This window comes from Lygodium microphyllum, chromosome 4 (assembly GCF_053477565.2).
Source record: "Lygodium microphyllum isolate KBCC chromosome 4, Lygodium_microphyllum_v1.1.10, whole genome shotgun sequence".
In the NCBI taxonomy this organism is placed as follows: domain Eukaryota; kingdom Viridiplantae; phylum Streptophyta; class Polypodiopsida; order Schizaeales; family Lygodiaceae; genus Lygodium; species Lygodium microphyllum.
This window is the reverse complement of record NC_141138.1, coordinates 122,565,194-122,585,770: the sequence shown is the minus strand read 5'-3', so window position 1 is coordinate 122,585,770 and position 20,577 is coordinate 122,565,194. Positions and strand designations below refer to the sequence as shown.

General features: G+C 38.9%; 1 protein-coding gene across 1 annotated transcript; it reads right to left on the bottom strand.

Moving 5' to 3' along the window:
* Positions 1 to 6,218: 6,218 nt before the first annotated feature.
* Positions 6,219 to 9,218, bottom strand: LOC148037564 (Ubiquitin fusion degradation UFD1 family protein). Its single transcript, XM_087676512.1, has 3 exons — positions 8,829 to 9,218; positions 7,183 to 8,496; positions 6,219 to 7,083 (listed from the first exon to the last, which is right to left on the bottom strand). The coding sequence occupies exons 1-3, from the start codon at positions 9,009 to 9,011 to the stop codon at positions 6,469 to 6,471; spliced, it is 2,112 nt and encodes a 703-aa protein (XP_087532638.1). The 5' UTR covers positions 9,012 to 9,218; the 3' UTR covers positions 6,219 to 6,468.
* Positions 9,219 to 20,577: the final 11,359 nt, after the last annotated feature.

Sequence of the window (20,577 nt, the reverse complement as noted above, 5' to 3'; positions counted from 1 at the left end):
AAAGATCCATGTAAACCACAAGTGCTAGTAGTCTTCCACTTTCTATCGCTATTAGCATAAGTGTACCAACTACAATGCTTTCATTCTCGATGAGGAGGTCTCCTTAGGTGGCAATTGAGCACCATCAAGTACGGGGGTCCTCCTGTTCCTTGTATCTTCTCAAACTTATTTTATTATTTTTCAAGTTTGTGGGCTATGAAAATTTAACATTCACAGATTCTTATTAAGACTACGAAGTTGTCAAAACAGTTAGAACGCCCAGACATCTCCCACAGACAATCTCGAACAGGACAAGCTGACCGAGGTTGTAGTGTAGTGAATTGGCACATTCATGAGCAAGGGGAAAGAGGATTAAGTGATGTGGGAGGGACAACTGGCCACAACCTGTTGATTGCCCAGTAGATTTTCCTTCACGTCAACTTCCGCCACGGTAGCTGTATAGTCCAAGTTCATACCATCCGTGGCACCTCTCTGAGACGCGCAAGGGGGGAGCCCTATCTTAAGAAGGGAGATATCACACCCTTTAGCTAGTTCCTTGTTTTGTTTAAGAGTCTAGTGAAGAGAGAGAGAGAGAGAGAGAGAGAGAGAGAGAGAGAGAGCGCGCGCGCGTGTGTGTGTGTGTGTGTGTTTTTTGAAACTAGGCATGGAGCTTGATACTCTATGAGTATCCAAGTTTTTAAATGCAAATAATTGGAGCAAAGTTTTGGGAGTCTCAAGTTTGGTTACTTTGTGCCATGGCCATCCATTGCTCTTGTGGATGCTCACTCAACAATATTGAATAGTTTGTTACAACTAGGAGGGCAAATGACATGATTTTGCATTTGAGCTATAGAACCAAAATATTATATATTTGTGCAAACCTACTTGTGAGATAAAGTGTGCCTTAGGATGTGAAGTGCCCTAATGACATTTGACATTAGTGTGACACTGGCGTAAAAGGAGTGTAGAAGCATCGTGGGGGAATCTAGGTGTGGAGTGTCTAGTCCATATACTTATACTACTTTGTTATTAACAAAAGTATATCGAACCTCATCAAATTTCAGGTATGTTTTTTTTTTTGGAGAGAAGTTAGAGAAACCGCAAGTTCATTTGTGCTATTTTAGGCTCCTTGCAAGCTGCTTTCTCTCTACCCTGTCAAGTCTCCGCCCATATGGTACATGATTTACCAATTGTGCTATCTTTTTCTCCCACATTACATGCAATAATCCTCACCCCATAGCTAGCACTCACGTCTCTCTCTCTCTCTCTCTCTCTCTCTCTCTCTCTCTCTCTCTCTCTCTCTCTCTCTCTCTCTCTCTCTCTCTCTCTCTCTCTCTCTCTCTCTCTCTCTCTCTCTCTCTCTCTCTCGGATGAGGCATTCAAGGCATCTCACACAACTATGGACCCTCCTCACCTGCAAAATAATTGCACCCCACCCTCTCCCGCTCCTTCTCTCCATTAGAAAATGACGGGTGATAATAGCGACTCTCTAGAGAGATCACTCCATCTGCACTTGTGCATGGGAGGAGAGAAAATACAACTGTGGAGGAGACACTTGTACATGGTAGAGAGAAAGTGGAGGAGACGGAGTATCGTCTCAGAGTGGCTGCTAAAGACGCGACCCACCAGTCCCGGCGCCATAGATAGTGACCCTATTGCGTACATGAGTCCACCGAATGTGCGGACGGTGGGGTGGGAGATTGGCAGGTGGAGGATGAGGACCTACTACTGGTGGAGCTGGTAACCATGGCGATGTCTTTCACCGTAGTGGCAACGATGGCGCTAGAGAGGGTGGGGGAGCTGGTGGAGGACGTGAAGCAGCTGGAGGAGAAGAACCCAAAGGGCATGCGGACCCCTAAGGCCTCCCCAACCTAATTAATGCAACCATCTCAACCAGGTTAGCTATGTTGGCCATGTCTCACAATGCGCCCTCGAGGCCATATGTGCCTGCATTGCTAGCGTGAGGGTGTCTTCATTGAGGCGCGTGGTTTTGCACTCGTAGTGAGCACGAGCAATGTATCCCCACCACCACCTACACATGCTAGCTTTGACACGTCTACATTGATTGTCGTGTCTCTTGATACCATCCCCCCACTACTATGTGAAAATGCATAGCTATGCCTACATGGCTCTTCATACTACATGGCAGCAATTTTCAAATAACCAAAATTTGACTAACTAAATTGGTAGCCAAATGGCCATATTAGACCACTTTTGAGTCTCAATTGATATATTATTAGTGCTACATCATCATGTGGACCTCATGATACAATACACAACTCCAATATCATGTGCTCCTTATGATAAAAACCATCTCTTATGACATGTCCTTTTAAGTATAGTGAAGATACTATTGTGCAATGTATATATATATATCTCTATATGCAATAATTCATAGTGTCCTTTTCTACTCCTTGCTTTGTTAGGTTGCTTACACACAAAGTGAAGAATGGCCAACCCCAGCCTAAGTGTGGCCATGCACTTTTTAAAACTGGGCATGGACATGGGAGTAGTACCTTTACACACAAAATGGACACAATTTACAAAAAATTTAAAATAATAAACTTATAAATTTTTTGATTGGTTGCAAATGCAAAAAGTGCATCCTTGTCCACCACTATACATAGTGGGTAGGGGAGACTCCCTGTCTAAAAGTGGGCGGGGAGCCCACCTGTTTAGTAGGTAAATAATAGGTCGTATCTTTTCTAGTTTGTAAAGGATTGTGGATGCCCAACCCTTAAATAAGTGTTTTGATTGGTTAAAGCTTACAAAGTGGGCATCCGCCATTTGGTGTGTAACCAACCTTCCTTCAATTTCTACCTTACTTCAATTTCTAAGTTTGGTTAAGACAAGAATTCATCTTCCATACAATGGCTTAGATATTAGGTTGCTCTACCTAACTGCTTAGGATCATGGTGTGGGAAATATAATGATCTTTTAGCATCACTATATTACACAAATATTTAAAATTAACAATGAGTTTAAATGAAAAAAATTATATTTAAATCTTCTATATTAGTATGTTTTATTTCTTTGTTATTGATGGGTGTTCTCAACATTTTAGGGGGGGAAGGGGAGATGTAACTGCTATTAGTGGAAAGAACAAAATTTTAGACCCAAATAGATTTGATGTATTAGATAATAATCATTGCAGATACAAAATCACGCCATGCCTCCCAAATGATTCTTAGTGTAAAAAGTCTAATTGCCTGATATACTAGCTTTTTAGCCTTGCTTTGGTGCTTGAAATTACGAAAGATCCAAAAGGTCATTTCATCCTCCTCACTAATATTTAGTTTCAAGCTGCGTGCGACTTTACCCCATGCTTGTCTAGCTCTGCATCCACCTCTTTGGTCTATGATACCCCTCCTTTTCAACTTGCTTTCTGAAAAGGCCACTTCCAACATGATTTACCACAAAAGGACCTCATTATTCGAAGGAATGTGTGCAAGACCATGGAAGCATTCGAGTGTTTTCTATGGTATGTTGATACCCCAATGCCTATTCGCATCTGACCTATTGCCTAGCAAAGCTTTGTGAAAGAGTTTACATCCTCTCATGCATAAGACAATCCAGAGTTCCTTCCCTTGAATTTGGATAAAGAATGAAATTTTAGGACCAGACTCAAGGTGCAAACACATCAAAGGAGAGAGAATCTATTAATCAAGGAGAGATGCTTTAGTACCACACAAGCAAAATTGCATCAAGCGAACTTGCAAAAGTTCCTCCATGCAAGGAGATCCACGTCAATTGAATTGCAGATCAAGTTCTTTCTTTTAGGGAAATCAAGTCAAGTAAGAGCCTCGACACGTGCCAATACATGAACTTGCGAGTGTTGGCCTATAGGCCTAAATATGAGCAGCCACACGCAAGTACAAGAAATGGTGGACCCATATCATGCCACAGACCTAAGCATGGGTAATAAAAGAACGTAGACATGAACTTGCGTGTGTTGGTCCATAGGCCTAAGTATGAGCAGCCACACAGAACTATGAGAAATGTGGACCCTTAGCACATAATCATGAATGTTGATGTGCAACGGTGCAGAGAAACTTCACCTATCAATGGGAGTAGCAAATCAACTGTAAACACATGTAAGAACTTGTTTGGGAAAATCTAATACCTCCACTTTGAGAGGTACCAAGTCCACCTATTGAAGTAAGAACTTGTTTGGGTAAATCTAATACCTCCACTTTGAGAGGTACCAAGTCCACCTATTGAAGTAAGAACTTGTTTGAGTATACCTAGTACCTCTAATTTTAGAGGTACCAAACCAACCTATTGAAGTCACATGGCTATCAGGGTTGAAGTTGATTCTGCTTCTGTTACTACACCACATGCAGTTGGGCCTTATTATATCGACTCACCCCAAGTCAAATTGACTTGGGTGTGGCCTGGGTCTGAATCTCTTCACATACTCAAAAACTTCGACTCCATCGAATCATGTGAGTTGTTTTTACCTGCACCTGGCCCTTTCCTTAGCCTATCAAAGGCCCAGCTCCCTCCTTTTTACATGCCTGAGTATGGAAACATAAAACCCTAAAAGAAGAAATATGCTCAAAGAAAATACTTCCTGATCAAGCTATAGGAGTCCTCGCCTAGTAGGAGCTCCTGGTTGTGTTGTCCTTAGTTAGGTAGGTAGCTCAAACCACCACTTAGGGTGACCTCTTTGATAGTTCTTTTTAGTTTGGCCGTCTTGGAGCAGTCGATTAGTGACTAGCTTCGGACCTTCTATCAGATTATGCTAGGCCTACTCCTTGCGACCGTCGACAGGGCGGCTATATGGACATATAATATAACCTTTAAATGAGCCACTGGCTATACTCCATTTAAATTAGTTTATGGAGGGGAGTGTGTTTTATCCCTTTAGATTGAGTTACTGTTGAGATGACAAGCTCAACACATGTGGACATTGATGGTGAACCGCGTAGTTAGATGGGTCCACACGTCTACACTCGGTGGTCATTATGACTCTCACATGGCCACTGACTCATTACTTATTATATTCAGGTTGTTACACCTATTTACAGCTGGCATAGTTATAGCGCCAGTCGACTAGTGTAGTGGGTTATGCATTGTTTGACTTAGTAGGCTACTTTTCAGTGAACAGACAATACCGTATTCCAACTTGCATCAAACATGTACCTTACTAAAAATTCAAAATTGCCGTTAAAGTTGGATCTCCCCTCAACATACCTATGATGCGCTGCATGAATTTTTGCAGTAAAAGTGGGGGGCACTCGGTGATGTCAGTAAGTTTTCGACATGCCCCTGAGAGAGAGAATCCTGCAGTAAGATGCATTAAAGCAAACCACCTGTTTAGGAAACAATATAAATAACCCCAGTGAATGGACTCCCATCTTTCTGAGGAGGAGAAGTGAAATTGAAGACTCGCAATTGGGATTCAAGAAAGTATTTCAAATACCTCAACTCAGTCCCATTTCCTCGTGTGAATGATCAATTCAGCTCACAATGAGTAATAGAGCTTACCATCATTACAGCTATCTCCTACACGACTTACCAAGTTGTCAGCATCCATCATAACATACACAAAGCAGAAAGATACATCCACCCAATAAAAAATAAAGACCTTTTGAAAATAGCTTCTAGCAGATTGCCTTGTCCAACAAATGCTTTATTCTAGCATAGAAGGCTTACCAAAACTAAAAGGTATAACTCACCCAGAAACATAAAAACAGATGCTTAAAAAGTAAACCCAAGTTCCAGAGCTGAGATAAATGCAAGACTTTAGGTGGCACCTACAGAATAACAATCCAGATGTAAATTCTGTTGAAGAGACCAAATATACCAAACGGATCCCAGAGCCTTAATCTCCTGAAACAGTTTAAACAAACAACATTGCCCAAAAATTAGGACTGCACATTTGCCTCAACAAGCATATCAAATAAACTGAGAACAAGCATCAAAGATCCCAAATTAAGATGCATCATTTTTTTTAGTGGAAGAAGAGCTTTTTGGTTGTTTTTGGGTTTTTTTTTCCCTCTCTCTTTGGGGGGGGAGGGAAAGAGACACATTGAGAGAGACAGACAGACAGAGAGGTTTCCCTATTCAGCTCATTTGCCTAGATCGCCTAGATCTGAGAGGCCTATGTAAGCTCTGGCTTTGTTTATATTGTATTATATCCCAATTACAAAAACCATTCATTTTTCACAAACCGGTTGGACTCATCCGTTGGCATACAAGCAATGAAACATTGCAGAATACAAAGGAGTCTGATGTTTAAACTGCAATAATTAGTTCTGTTTGCATTTGGCAAGATTCACAAGGCTCAAGCCAAAGCCTTCATAGGCTCACATATAGATGAAGCTGAACAATACACCAGTATTTTAAATGGGAGTGAAGGTATCCACAAATTATACAAACAATTTGGACCGATGCCAAGACATACAGTACCAGATGTGAAGCAGCTGAAATAACAGCCAACTATATTCTCAATCACCTCACTTATTAGAAGACTAAATCCATGCATCAATGAACCATATCCATATGTGAGCTTAAATCCCGTTCACTATGTACCGCCAAACCACATATTGGACATGATACAGAAAGTGAGCTTCTGAAAGAATGGTTTGCAGTTGGCAAAGTTCTTTCCTCGGCACCATTCAAATGTCCCATTGAGCTAGAAGAATCTGGCTGAAATGAGAAGTGCTCTGTATCCAGGTGCATGTTTAATTTTCCCTCGGCTGATAAACCTTCGAACTTCAAGCTGCAAATGGGACACACAACGTTTTCACTTTGAACCTGCTCTCCTCCATCTTGAGGGTAAGAATTAACAGCTTGAAAAATGTTATCATTACGAGCAAGTGTGCTAGTAGGCAGTCTATTAGGGGGAGATATGGTTGTCTGAGCAGCAGGAGCTATGACTGTGTGAGCAGCAGCTATATGCAAATCCATTTCCTTCAGCATTATTGCACGACCACATGAATCACAGGGAGCTGTCCTAGCACCGCAAACAGATTCATGCTGTGTTAAGCCATGCAACTTGTCTCTTATATTCTCAGCTGCTGTACCAGCTTGCACCATATCCCCACAAAACCTGCAGGTGATCATTCGCAAGGGGCAACTGGTTGCCTGATGATTCACCTGCAGGACAGAAAAGATAAGAATAATATAGCAGACATTAAAATGTTATACCACATAGATTGAATTTCTAAGGGGATGTATCACGCTTTTGAGACTCACCATTTTTTCCCTCTCCAAAACTGCACCACAAGCACAGGACTGAGGCTCGTGGTAAACTTTCAGATGTTTTTCAAGCTCCTTGTGATGCAATGTATGGCCACACTTTGGACAATGAACATGCTCCTTGAAATCTTCCCGCCTTAAAACTGCCCCACAACCCAGATACTCACAAACGACATTATGTCGCCTGCAGTATGCTTCATGTAAGGCTAAAGTTTTGGCTGGTATGGCTTGCCTACAGTTCCCACAAACCTCAAACCCTGCCTCACTAGTCATTTGGTCATTTCTAGGTGCTCCAATTTTCTGTCCAGCAGGATGCTGACTGGTCAAGGATTGTACCCATAGCTTATAATATGCTATCCCACGAAACCCAAAGACACCTATACTGAAAGAATTTGACTCGAGTGACTTTCCTGTGCCGGTCAAATGCACTACTTTGGAGCCCACATCGTGAGATGCCCACTGATGATGATGTTGGGTGGGGAAGAGAATTGGATGGCAAGCCACATACAAGTCAGCATCTCCAGAAGGTTCTTCAGCACTTACTTCCAAATAAACATTTACGATCATTTCCCCTTTGGCAACTGCATCCTGAAGTTTCTCTTCAATAGTCAACTTGTAGTAGTTGTAACAGCCTTCTTCCACAGCACCATTTAAAGGCTTGCCAATTTCAATAGGAACAAGCCTTCTTTGTATACTTGAACTTGCAGCTTCAACAACATCTACCTCCATGTCTGTCTCCAGGACAGACACATTTGGAGATGGCTTAAGTTCCAGAACCAGCAAGTTATAGCTGACTCCTCCATAATGCACTTCAAGTAAATCACCTTGCGACAATGTTGCATGCTGTCGCAGCTTAGTTTCAAGCACAGCTTTATGATTTGGAACGTCAGCAAAATCCGAGGCTTCAGACTGCAGCTTTGCATAGGTACACTTTGGCAACCTCACATAGCGCACCCTGACAAAGTGGCTACCAGTTGATGTTTCCTTAAGGCCCGCATTCAGCCAGACATGAAGGGGCAATTCTGCAAATCCTTTTGGGGCAGTAAACTGCAGCACCCCTGCATGGGTACTTCTAGTCTCCATTGGAACCTCCATTGCATCAGGCAAGGTTCTCGACGAGGCCTGGTCAACCAACGTGATTTCAAAAAACATAGGTCCCTTTTCAAGTGCATCTTGAGAAGAAAGGTGTTCAAAGACTGATGGAGGCAGCCTGATTTTGTCCCCATCTTCATGAACAAGGGTTGCTTCTAATACTTCATTGAACCTGACCCCGTCTCCAGCAAACAAGTCACTTTCCTCTTGTTGTCTTGCCTATCAAATATCAAATAAATGACAGTGTGAATACACTGTATAATGCTCTCAACTTCACGTGCATAGAATAGTTTGTCTGATGTATTACAATGATAAAAAGGAACACATACAGTCCTAATTTGAACCAGAAAAACGAACGATCTAAGCACGACATACATGAAAATGCAAGAGCACCCCATGTCCAAAATACCCTCGTCAGACAATAATTGTACAAAATCTTTAATGCATGGCATGAGAGCCGTGCACCAATCTAGACAGCAGGTGGTTGCAGCACAAATGACGCACCCTAACAACATGAAATGCGCATAAATAGCATTTTTCGAAAAACCTACTGCTGCTGAAGCCTCGGCTTCTTGGATTCGACGATGCCTCTGTTCAGCTTCCAATGCCTCTCTCTGCTTCAGGGCTTCTTCTTTGGCTTTCCGCTCACGCTCCAACCGAGCTCGGGCCTGCTCCTTCCTCTGTCTCTGCTCGCGCTCCCATTTCTCCTTGGCCGCCCTGAGTTCAAAGTCCATGACGATGGAACACCGACAAAGTGAGGATGAGACGTCCCTCTGTCTGTGCCTATCGGCCTCCCTCTGCGTGCGATCCTCGCTCGCTCGCTCTCTCTCTCTCTCTCTCTCTCTCTCTCTCTCTCTCAGGCGTTTGAAGCTTCGATCTGTGCGTGGGACGGGGATATTGTATATACACCTACCTACACACGCAACTGTCCAGTGTCGGCTCGAGGTTTTGGGGAAATTTCTCACGTTGTAACTTTGTGAGGGAAGCATTACATCCATGGATGGTGGGCCCCATACACTGGCCTTGTCACAACCAAAGTGACCTTGGGATCTTTCGCGTGGTCCTTCCGAGTTTCAAAGAGATGGCACCCACACGCCACATGTGCCTCCCACTGAGCTACAGTCACTAGAAATCTTCTCTATCTTTTGACAACAGTGTAGAAGGTGCTGCTCTGAAGCTTACATTCCACCCAAGCCTGCATATGGCACCCTCTCATCTTTTCTATCTTTTTAACAACAGCGCATCGAAAGTATTGCACTTAATTACCAAATTGCGCCTCAAGCCTAGATGGCACCCTCTCAATATACACAACAAAAAATCAAAAATCCACCTTCCAATTTGCAATTTTTAGAAAACAAGTCCAAATTTACAGGTCTTATTACTCAAGCCTTAAATATTGTGCCTTTGGAAAGTTCAATCCACTATTGTATTTTATTTCAAAATCAGAGTGTCAAACAATTTTCAACCTAAAAAACATGACTAGTTGCCTTTTACATTCCAGGATCACTGGTTTTTTACATCCAAATAAGGGGTGGCCTATAAAATGTGACCATTTGACCAGTGTAACACGCCTATCAAATGCTCCTTTGGCAACATGATTTTGGTAGCCTATCAAGAGACAAACCTAGGCAACACCATCCAGAACTCCCTTGAATTTTCGTGCACTTTGTTGCCTAGGGTTGCTTGAGACTCCCTCGCAAGGGAAACTCCATCCCAACAATATGAGGTCGGATTTCTAAATCAATCTTCCTAGGATGGTCAACCGTTTAGTCCTTCCTACTTGCATATATTCTATCATTTTGAGGGAAACCTATTAGCTTACTAAGACCACCCTACCATAGAATGGATTCAACCCCATTAAGATCCACCCTCCTACTGAGTTGCTTAATTGTCTAATTACTTAACACATTTAAAAATAAGTTCTTTAAATAATACATTAGACACAAGATTCATTCATATAATTTAGGTACAAACACAAAGACAACGCAAACAAATCTTTAAAAGACAATAGCAACAATGTATTTATATGCACCCTCTCCAAGATGCAATGTCAATCTAGCATCTAGTCCCTTGCATTGGGACCCGTATCCAAAGCGCCTAGATACCCATGCCCAACTCCCATGGACACAATCCATAATCCATCATTTATCTAAAATAGGTCTTTCAATATTCACTGATATAAAGCCATAGAGGTTTTCCATCTCCATCCTAGGCCTAGCATGGCATATCTAAAGCCTCCTTGACCCCCATGCTACCATAGGAGCAAACCTTGCCTACCATGGTGGCCTTCTCACCACTTGACCTTTGACTAGGTATCAAGCAATGCCCATCCGAGTCTCTTGCCTTTACCAATCTCTTTTTTCACAATGTGATCATGGAGGTGATCTACCCAAACATCAAACCCTTATCTGATAAGCCTCAAACAAGTATAGCTCTCCCTTTTAGGGGAATTTTCAAGATTTCAAACAAAGATAAGACAAATAACCTATCTTCAAACCAGGAAATCGTCTCTCTTCCAAAACTGATAACATAGCTTCTTAACACTTCAAATGAGTCCTTTTATACATCCCCAAATTGGATAGCAACGGTATAAGTTGCCCTCTAAAAATTGCAACTTTGTATGATACACTAACAAGACGTCTATCTCCATTCCTAGTAGTTACATGCATCAAGGAGATATTTCAATCAGTTTCTAATGGATAATCTATTCCAAATTTCTAAGGAAGTCGTATGTCAAAATTCCTTTCTAAATGCAAAATAACTTAAGAATATTCAAGCAACTTGAGTACACGAGTAGAAGCCTCAATTCTCATCTTTTTTCTTTTTTGAAGCAAATGATATATTGTGCCTTTGGGAATGCAAGGTGGAGGGTTTGAACTCACACAACCCTCAAACTCAACCCACACTTAAACCACTGCACCATGATCCCATTGGCTCTTAATTCTCATCTTTAAAAATATCAACAATAGCAAAGCTAAGGAAAAAGCTAGTCCTTTCTAGTCAATCATTCTACTTAATCATAGCCCCAATAATTGTGCAACAAGCCCAACTAATCATTCAAAAGCCAATGGTTGATAAGTTCACCACTTAGATCTTGCTTTAGTTTCTCAATCTAGTGTTTCAAAGCTAGAGTGTGTTTCTAATTCATAGGCCATAATACATTTTTACTTTAAGATAGTTTTGGGGCACCTAGAAAACTTGAGTAGCGATTGAGATTGCCAAAGCCATCTCTACTGCATGTTCCAACCAAGTGCTCCCCTTAGCGCCATTATACACTTCTTTCTTTCGCTAAGCTTGTTCAACTTTGGTAGACTTGTATAACTTCAAGAAGATAAATAAATGGAGAAGGGAGATTCTCTCTCTCTCTCTCTCTCTCTCTCTCTCTCTCTCTCTCTCTCTCTCTCTCTCTCTCTCTCTCTCTCTCTCTCTCTCTCTCTCTCTCTCTCTCTCTCTCTCTCTCTCTCTCTCTCTCTCTCTCTCTCTCTCTCTCTCTCTCTCTCTCTCTCTCTCTCTCTCTCTCTCTCTCTCTCTCTCTCTCTCTGTGAACAAGATCAGTTCAACACAAATGCAATGGAAAAAGACACAAATCAAAGAACATTTTTAGTTATGGCTTCAAGGCTTCTAATGTAGCTTTTCTTAATAAAATGCCTTGTTCAAGCCATAGACTATTGCACCAAGTGTTAGTTATCTTGGTCTAATGTGATTGAGGTGAACCGTGGAGATGACAATCAATTCATTGATGCATGTTGATTGCTCTAATGATGACCAACGTTGATTGGCAATGATTAGTCTTGATGATGCTTTTAAGGTGATGGTGGATATCTTGATGATGCTTCAAGAGGTGATGGTGATTGTGATGATAGCTACAATCCAATAGATGAAATGATTAATATATTATAGATAGAATAAATTACTAAAGTTAATTTACTTTTTCATGTAGAGAGGGGGTGGAGATACTACAACCGACATCCAAAGAAGGAAAATGGATATTACAAATGTGATTAACGTGTGGGATGAGTGGGATTGCACCAATTCCTTCCATGTTGGCAACATTAAAGTGCCAAAGTATATTGATATCCTCAATATGATTATATAAGCCTCAATTTATAAGAGACTAGTGTTCCATGACCTATAATGCTGGATCCAAAGGGAAATGAGTGTTTTGAAGTGCAAATGTGCATGCCTACAGATAATATTGCTATCACCCTTTGTCATTCAACCACAATTCTGCAAATTAATAAGACTAACATGCAATGGCAATAACTGTTATTTTGCACAGTTCTATCATGTTTTTTCTTACTGAAACACATTTGTGCTAATAGAAATGGTTAACATGCAAAGGTACAAAACACCATTACTTGCATTTCCACATGCAAAATAGAGTAGACAACTTAGATATCCAAGCAAGAAAGAACAAATTTTATTTCATCAACAATTGTAATCAAATTGCACCCAAAAGTGAAAAATTGTTAGAATAGTCTCTTCTTTCAAAAATTGTTCAAAACAGGAATGGGCGTTGGGGACCCTAATATAGTCCCTAAAATAGGTGGTGCTCCCACATATTGCGCTGTAGGTGTTGACTTCTTGTAATCAATGTATTCTACAACATAGTTTACAATTGGCTAGCCATTTATAAATATAGGTATGAAGAAATTAAAAAACACATTATGCATGTCCAAACATCGAATGTAAAAGAAAATCGCATGTATCTAGATGAGGAAAATGAGCTTGAAATCTCATGTTTTTGTCCACATTAAAATATTGTTTCACATCTCTAGGCATCATGTCCAAAGCCTTTCCATTGAGCACATCTACTTTAGTATCCCAAGGAGAAAGATTTACTTTCTCATTGAAAAACGTTGAAAAGTCATGCACAAAAGGCACATCACTATATATAGATGCTATGAAGACATGCATGTTCTATTCTCGCAAAACCATTTTAGGAGAGAGCTTTGCCTTGTCAATGTCATCATCAAACATTAGGCCAACACCTTGTGAGATGCATAAAGCTATGTTCATAATGTCCCCACGTGCAACCTTTAACACCATAGGCACTATCTTATCAAAAGTCACTACCAAACAGGATAACATTTCCCTCAAATGGTTTATCCAAAGACATAGCATCCCTTAGAGTCTTGTCTGATGCTTCAAAAGCAAAAGATGCATCATAGGAGCTTCATCCTATAATACAAGACATGTACATCTTAACGACAAGATTTGCATTTGAATATTGCAAGTTGACTATGAGTCCAATCGCAATGGAATGTTAAAATCCATTAGGGAGGAGTGGAACAATAGTAGATGATGTAGTAGTAAGTGCAACTTGCCCTTAGCCCCATAACTTTGCAAGCAAACATTTATAAAAGGAATTGCCTTGCTAGAGCCCTTGGGGCCATCCAAGAAAAATACATTTCATGTACTTGCATCAAGAGCTTCCATAATGATTGCAAATGCACTTTTTTTGCCATCATTTTAGCATAGCCTCCACAGCCTTAGTAGATCTCGTTTCCTCACATATATTGTATTTGAACTCATCCTCTAGTAGTGGATTTCCACATCTTTATGAGGAATTTGTAGAAAGTTGAGGTATCCCATCATAATCTTCCAAACAGTATTCATGTTGACATAATAAACCTTACACATGTGTCAATGCTTCATTTTGAGCTTGTATTTGCAACCATTCATTACACTCATGAGTCAATGATTACATTCACAGAATGTCTTTAGTAATAAGTGGTGCTGCCTTAAATCTTTCTTGTAATTGTCTAGGGAAAGCAATATTACAAAAAACCAAAATAATGGCAAATGTGTTTCCTTAGGTGCACCCTTATTTGTGTTTGAGAGGCCTCCTGCAATCATTGGAGCCACTCACTATCATTGTCTAGCATACCCTTTGCAATACATGCTTCCTTGAATGTAGTATACATAATGGAATCCACAATGCACAAGCTCTCAAAGGAAGCACTCCCTCTACAAAATAGTAAGAAGCAAGTGCAAGTCAAACCTCTTACCGCAATTTGAAGCCACAAAATACATATAGCCACATGCATTACACATTTTCTTCTTCATCCAAGATTTGCTTTTTGAATTTGAAATCCACTCTTGATACAACAAATTTTTAGCCTCAAGGTACAATTGGTTGTAAACAAACCACTTGGTCAATGTTGTTTTTCTAGCATTGTCATCTACAAGAATATCAGGAATATTGTCAACATTTGAGAAGACAATATTTTTATCCCCAAGCAAATGGATTTGCAATCGCTAGATATCAAGCTGGTGCACAAATCGGATGTTGTATGCGCGCGTAGTGAATGTCGAAAGGTCCCCAAGACCAAAGAACTCTACAAAAGCTCATAAAGCAAGAAGAAAGGTTTGCATGACATGAGACAAAAAGACAAATTGGGTCCAATCTCCCCCCATGCCTTTTGGCTTTTGTGTTTGCTTTTGCCCAAATAAAGAATAACATAACTGACTATACTAATCGATTGGTGCTATAACTATGCCAACTATAGGTAGGTGCAATAACCAAATATAATAAGTGATAAGTCAGTGGCCATGCGAGCATCATAATGACCAGCCATGTGGTAAGTGTAGATGTGCAGACCCACCTAACCAGGTAGTCCATCACATCAATGTCCGAACGTGTTGAGCTTGTCATCTTAACATTTTTACCATTTCTATCTCTAGTTGAAAGTGTATGAGAAGTATGGGCTACATCAATATTCTTCCTATTTACTTCTTTTGTAAGTAAAGTACTCTCTATATCATTGCATTTAAATCCATTTTCAAGAGAATTAACACATAGCAGTATGAAATGCATCCCATGACTTTGATATGTGACAATCAAGAACAAAGATTTTAGGTTATCCTCAAACTTATTGCCCTATGAGATAAGCTAGCTAAAAATAGAGTAAAACTCATTCAAGTGAGTTGACATATGAGTGCCTTCCTTGATGCAAAGATCCACAAGCTTCTTCAACCAATACAAGTGAGATACATGACTCTGCTTGTCATAAAGATCACATATCTTCTTCTATAAAGCATATGCACCACTAGCAATAGAGACAACATTGACATACACCTACTTAGACAAAGAGAGTATAATACTAGACTTGCACAACTCATCTAATTCATCCCAATAATCTCTTTTCTAAATTTTTGGCTTTATACTCTTGGCTTTCAATGGCCTAGCCTACTTCTTTTACACCCGTACCTACCATATTTGTGTCTTCTAATATTAAAAGTTGCTACTGTCTAGTTTTTCAATGTTAAAAATAGCAGTGTTAGTTGATGCATTGGAAATACCTACTATTATGCCGCAAATGACTACAAATTACAAGGGCATGGGTTGATATAATTACAGCAAAATAGTCCCAAAACTTAGGCAAAAGCAAGGGCAAGAGATGGAGAATAAAAGAGCATATTAGCATCCACAAACACTAGGCACTAGAGTGCTCGAACAAGGTGCTTGGGCTCAAAGAAATTGCTCATAAATAGTATTCAACATTGTTGTCCATAAAACTACAATAAATGATCATAAAATAGTAGGCAAATGACCAACAAAGTGAGCTCCCATTGCTAGGAATATTCGAGTAGTAATCTAGGATATATATAATGCAACTAGCAGTGTAGCAACCAAGTATTAAGAACAATCAAAGTATACAGAGTGTCAAACACTATATACATACAACCAATGCATGTCAAGCATCCACCATTGACAACCCACTAACAATGATACCTCAAAAGCCCACTTCGATACCAATTGAAAGGTGGAAGCACAAGAGAAGCAAGAAGGAAGCAAGAGCTATGGAGGTTCAAGCAAGAAGAGAGAGACATTTCGTGGAAACTCCAATAGTCACAGGGTGTGACTTGCCTTCCTTTATTCTATTGCCACTAAAATAATAAATAGCAAAGTAATAATGATAGGCACTCACCACCTGTAGTATATAGGTATGCTGATACAATATACAAGTAAATGTAGGCAGCTAGGCATAAGTTGCCTTTAACCCCCAACATGAGTAGTCAAGGAAGTGGAAAATACTACAAAGGAGTGAATACTTTCATTCCTTTAAGGGATACATGTCCAAGATGGCAATGCCAAAGAGATACATGTGGAAGATTACTCACAACCAAATATGATCAATAGATCTAAATACAATCAAGGGGTACAATTACCAACCTTGGTACCTCTAGCAAAAATGAGGTTGCCACGTGTAATCTTTCATGCAAAATCACCAAAAGATACATGGTACCTACCATCATTCAATATCCAATGGAGATAAGACTTGTCGTTAGTCTAACTGAACTTGTAATAGTGCATAGGTATAAAACCAATGATAATGCAGGGCAACATGGAAATAAGCCCCCAAATTAAGAAGCCAACACAGAGAATAAGCAAATTGAACATCAAGTAACTGAATAGCAACAAGTATGTAATCAATTGAGCTATACTCCAATGAATTTATCTCTTCTATCTTAGAATAACCTAAGATAGTAAAATACTCCATTAGTGATTTTTGTGTCATCTTCACAATCACTATGCTTAGTAGATTTTTTGGATAAAAAAATGTCAAAAGGTGAGCCACAAATTCATGTTAATGGATCCATTGAGAACAATTGTCTTAGAGAGAGAGAATATTTCATCATGGACTAGATTGAAAAGGCTAAAAAAACTTTGAAAATATCACCTTCTTCCAAGTAAAAGAAGTCGCATTTTGAAAGAAATAAGAGCGATAAGAATAGAAATTCCATAGGCCCAAGTTTGGTGATTACATGCTTGAAGTTAAGTTCAAGTATGAAGGGCATCCACATAGTTACCTCTTTTTTATTTTTTGATCCACTACTTTCCTTGATTTGGGGTTTTTTTCTTGCAAGATCATATTCCAAATATGTAATGACAATTTTTATGATAAATTTGAAAATTCAATACCTTGATTTAGATTTTTGTAATATTCTTTAACCAAAACTTCATATTTTTATTCAAAGCTTTAACAATGTAGCATTATTGAGGATAATATTATTAATCTTAAGCTTACAAAAAGTATCAAGTTGCAAAAGTTTCAAGTCAAAACCATGATTAATAACAACCATGTCATGCCTAGTATCTTATGCAACTTAATCAAACTAATATAGCAAAGGGTGCTTCAATCAAGCATAATGCCACATGTAAGAGACAATAAGATAGTAATCTCAAGATTAAAGTAACCTCGGAATAACAAAGAATAACTATGTTTTGTACGATTCTACTAGTATACATATTAATAAAGCATTAAATAAAGTAATCGTAAAATTTAGTAGCAATGCTCAAGTACATGATAAATATCTACATGATCTCATTTCATTTCAATTATAAAACAAAGGATCATAAACCCATGATAAAAAGCATATTTATATAGGAATGTAATTAAATGAATGCAATTTGCAAGAATAGAAGGGATTAAGTGTGGCACCTACAAAGTTAAATAGGATATCAATTAGTGAAAACCATGTTAACATACTTATGTTGCAAGTATCAACAACCCAACTCAATTATTATCATGGGCACCAAATCTTACAAAGTTATCTTACTAGACTCCATAGTATAGTATTTAGACTTGAAAAAATAAAATGATTGAAATAATACACTCAAAAAAAAAATCTTAGTCAAGAAGAAATAAGGGTGATTCTTAAGTGACATAAATTGATCAAACAAGAAGATTGAGATATATGTTATGCTTGTATCTACTTGGGGGTTTTAGAAAGCTTAAAGTTTCATTGCATCTTCAAAATATCTTGTTGGGATCATAAACCAATGGCTCATACTTAATAATACCTTGTTGTTAATGACAATCTAGATAACAACATAAAATAAATGACTAGCTAGTAAATTAAGCTTATTCTAGTTATCATAAGCAAGGTCATTTTGAGCCAAAAATTATAAGTTATTGGAAACTCATAAATAAAGGGCTAAAACAGTTGTGTGAAAAGGAGAGTTTATGTAGACCTATATGAAGATGGGTATAATTCTTATTAAATCTATGCATCATATTGTATAGAAGATCTTGAAGAACCCAAGCTTTCTATGTATCAAAATTGACTTTCTCTTGTCTAGTGTATGATTATGAACATTTACAATAAGGGTAAAGAGAGTGACCAAAATGGTTGCTTATGTGTGTGTGTGTGTATTTGAGATGCAAATTTTTAGTATGCTTTGAATTGTAATTAAAAATAATAATACATAAATTTAGTAAGTTTAATTCCTCAACATATATCTAGAGCAAAGAATTCGGCTAAATAATTGAAATAAGTTGAAGTTCATTATGAAGTCTTCTTTGTTTATTTTTGATTTGTGATAGCATAACCAATGTTCAGACTCCACTACACCTATGCAAAATCTACAAGATCATGATGTTCTAGCTTTAGTGCACCTAAAACTTGTTAGTTGTCCTTGTGCAAAACCCAAGGCTTAGACCAACACACAAAATGTAAACTTCATGGCAACCTCTATGAAAACTCCGACACAAAGTGCACATTGTAATCTCTATGGCAATGTTTATGCAACCTCCGACAATGCACATTGAGGAACCCCTTCATAACTATGAGTTGTAATATTTTGTATAATGCCAATCTAGCCCACATTCATCATAGCCCTATAGAAAAGAGACTCTATAATTGTAGTACTTTTGATGACAAGCTTAATACGCAACCTTAAGCCAAGTCTAGGTTCATCATAACTGCCTCAAAGCTAGAGCTTTGCTATGGAAGAGGTACATTTATCTATCTATAACACCTAATACTATGAGGTCACTCTCTCACTATTTTGTATGTATCTTACCCTCCTATTCCCTAAGCCCATTGTAGTGATGTGAAAAATTGCAAAACTTGCCTTCTCTTACTCCCTTACCATTTCTACATACTTCATTTTGGGCTAGTACAACAATCACAAGGGACTTAGTTCTTTTTAGTAAAAACTACTACACGGAGAATTCTTTACATTATGGCTTTACAACAACCTCATTCTAATCTAATTGACCTACGTAATAAAATATGACCTTACACACTATTAGTAATAACTAAAGAAATGTTAATTATTATTCCATTCACCACTAGGTATTTGTTTTATACTAAGATGTTGATTATCATAAAAAAATAAAAAAGTATTAATTATAACATATAATTTCTATTATTAACTTCTTGAAAATACTGTACTTTGAAATGCAAAAACTCCTACCATTCCCATGTAACACAAGCATAATGTATATTCCGAAGTCCTAGTCAACACTTTTGGGAGGGTTTTAAGTGAAAGGCCTTAATCACATGGATTCAATAAGAAGAGTCACAAAGAAGAGAGATAAGAAATCTATGAAAGAAAGAATGTATCCTACAATAGAGACACATCAGAAACTTGGCTATAGGAGGTTCTTTAATTCAGATCTTATATAGCATACATGAATCCAACTCAGTCAAGTTTGAGATGATAACTCAAGATAATTTCACTAAGATGATTGCTTAGAAATTCCCTATACGCACCAATCCAATTTTTGTACACATGATTCAAAATCAAGACATAGACCCTTTTGCTAGGAACAAAACCTATATATGCATAAATTTCATTCAAGATAAAGAAGCCTACATAAATCCAAAAGCTCTATGTTGGAGCTTTCAAATGACACTTATTTGAGCCCAAAATAAACTCTTACATCAAGATCTTTAATAGTAAATCAAGAAATCTTCAAATCTATCTATATTATGTCTCAACAGGATAATTACAAGAAGATATGCATTACATTATTCAGCATGTATACATTGTATTATAGTCGTGATCTACTATAGATTAGTCCACAAAAAATCTCCAAGAACACACACACACACACACACACACACACACACATACACACACACTCTCTCTCTCTCTCTCTCTCTCTCTCTCTCTCTCTCTCTCTCTCTCTCTCTCTCTCTCTCTCTCTCTCTCTCTCTCTCTCTCTCTCTCTCTCTCTCTCTCTTCTAATCAGCCAGGCTATCAAGGAGGCGAAGAAAGATTTCAAGAAGGATGCGGATAATGCCTTGAACCAAGAAACCCGCCGGCCCCATGAGAGGATCCGGCGACTGGAGGAGATGGTGAAGACACTCACGGAAGAGAAGAGGGATCTCAAAACCGACCTGGACAAGCTACAAACGGAAGTGTCACATCTACGAGAGGCAAGAGAGGACGTGGATTTCAAAGCGGACCTCCGAGAGGCTATCACGAAGGAATGCCGAGAGGACCTCCAGGTATGCATTAAAACCGAAGTTGAGGCTTCGAGAGAGGGATGGGAGGAAAAA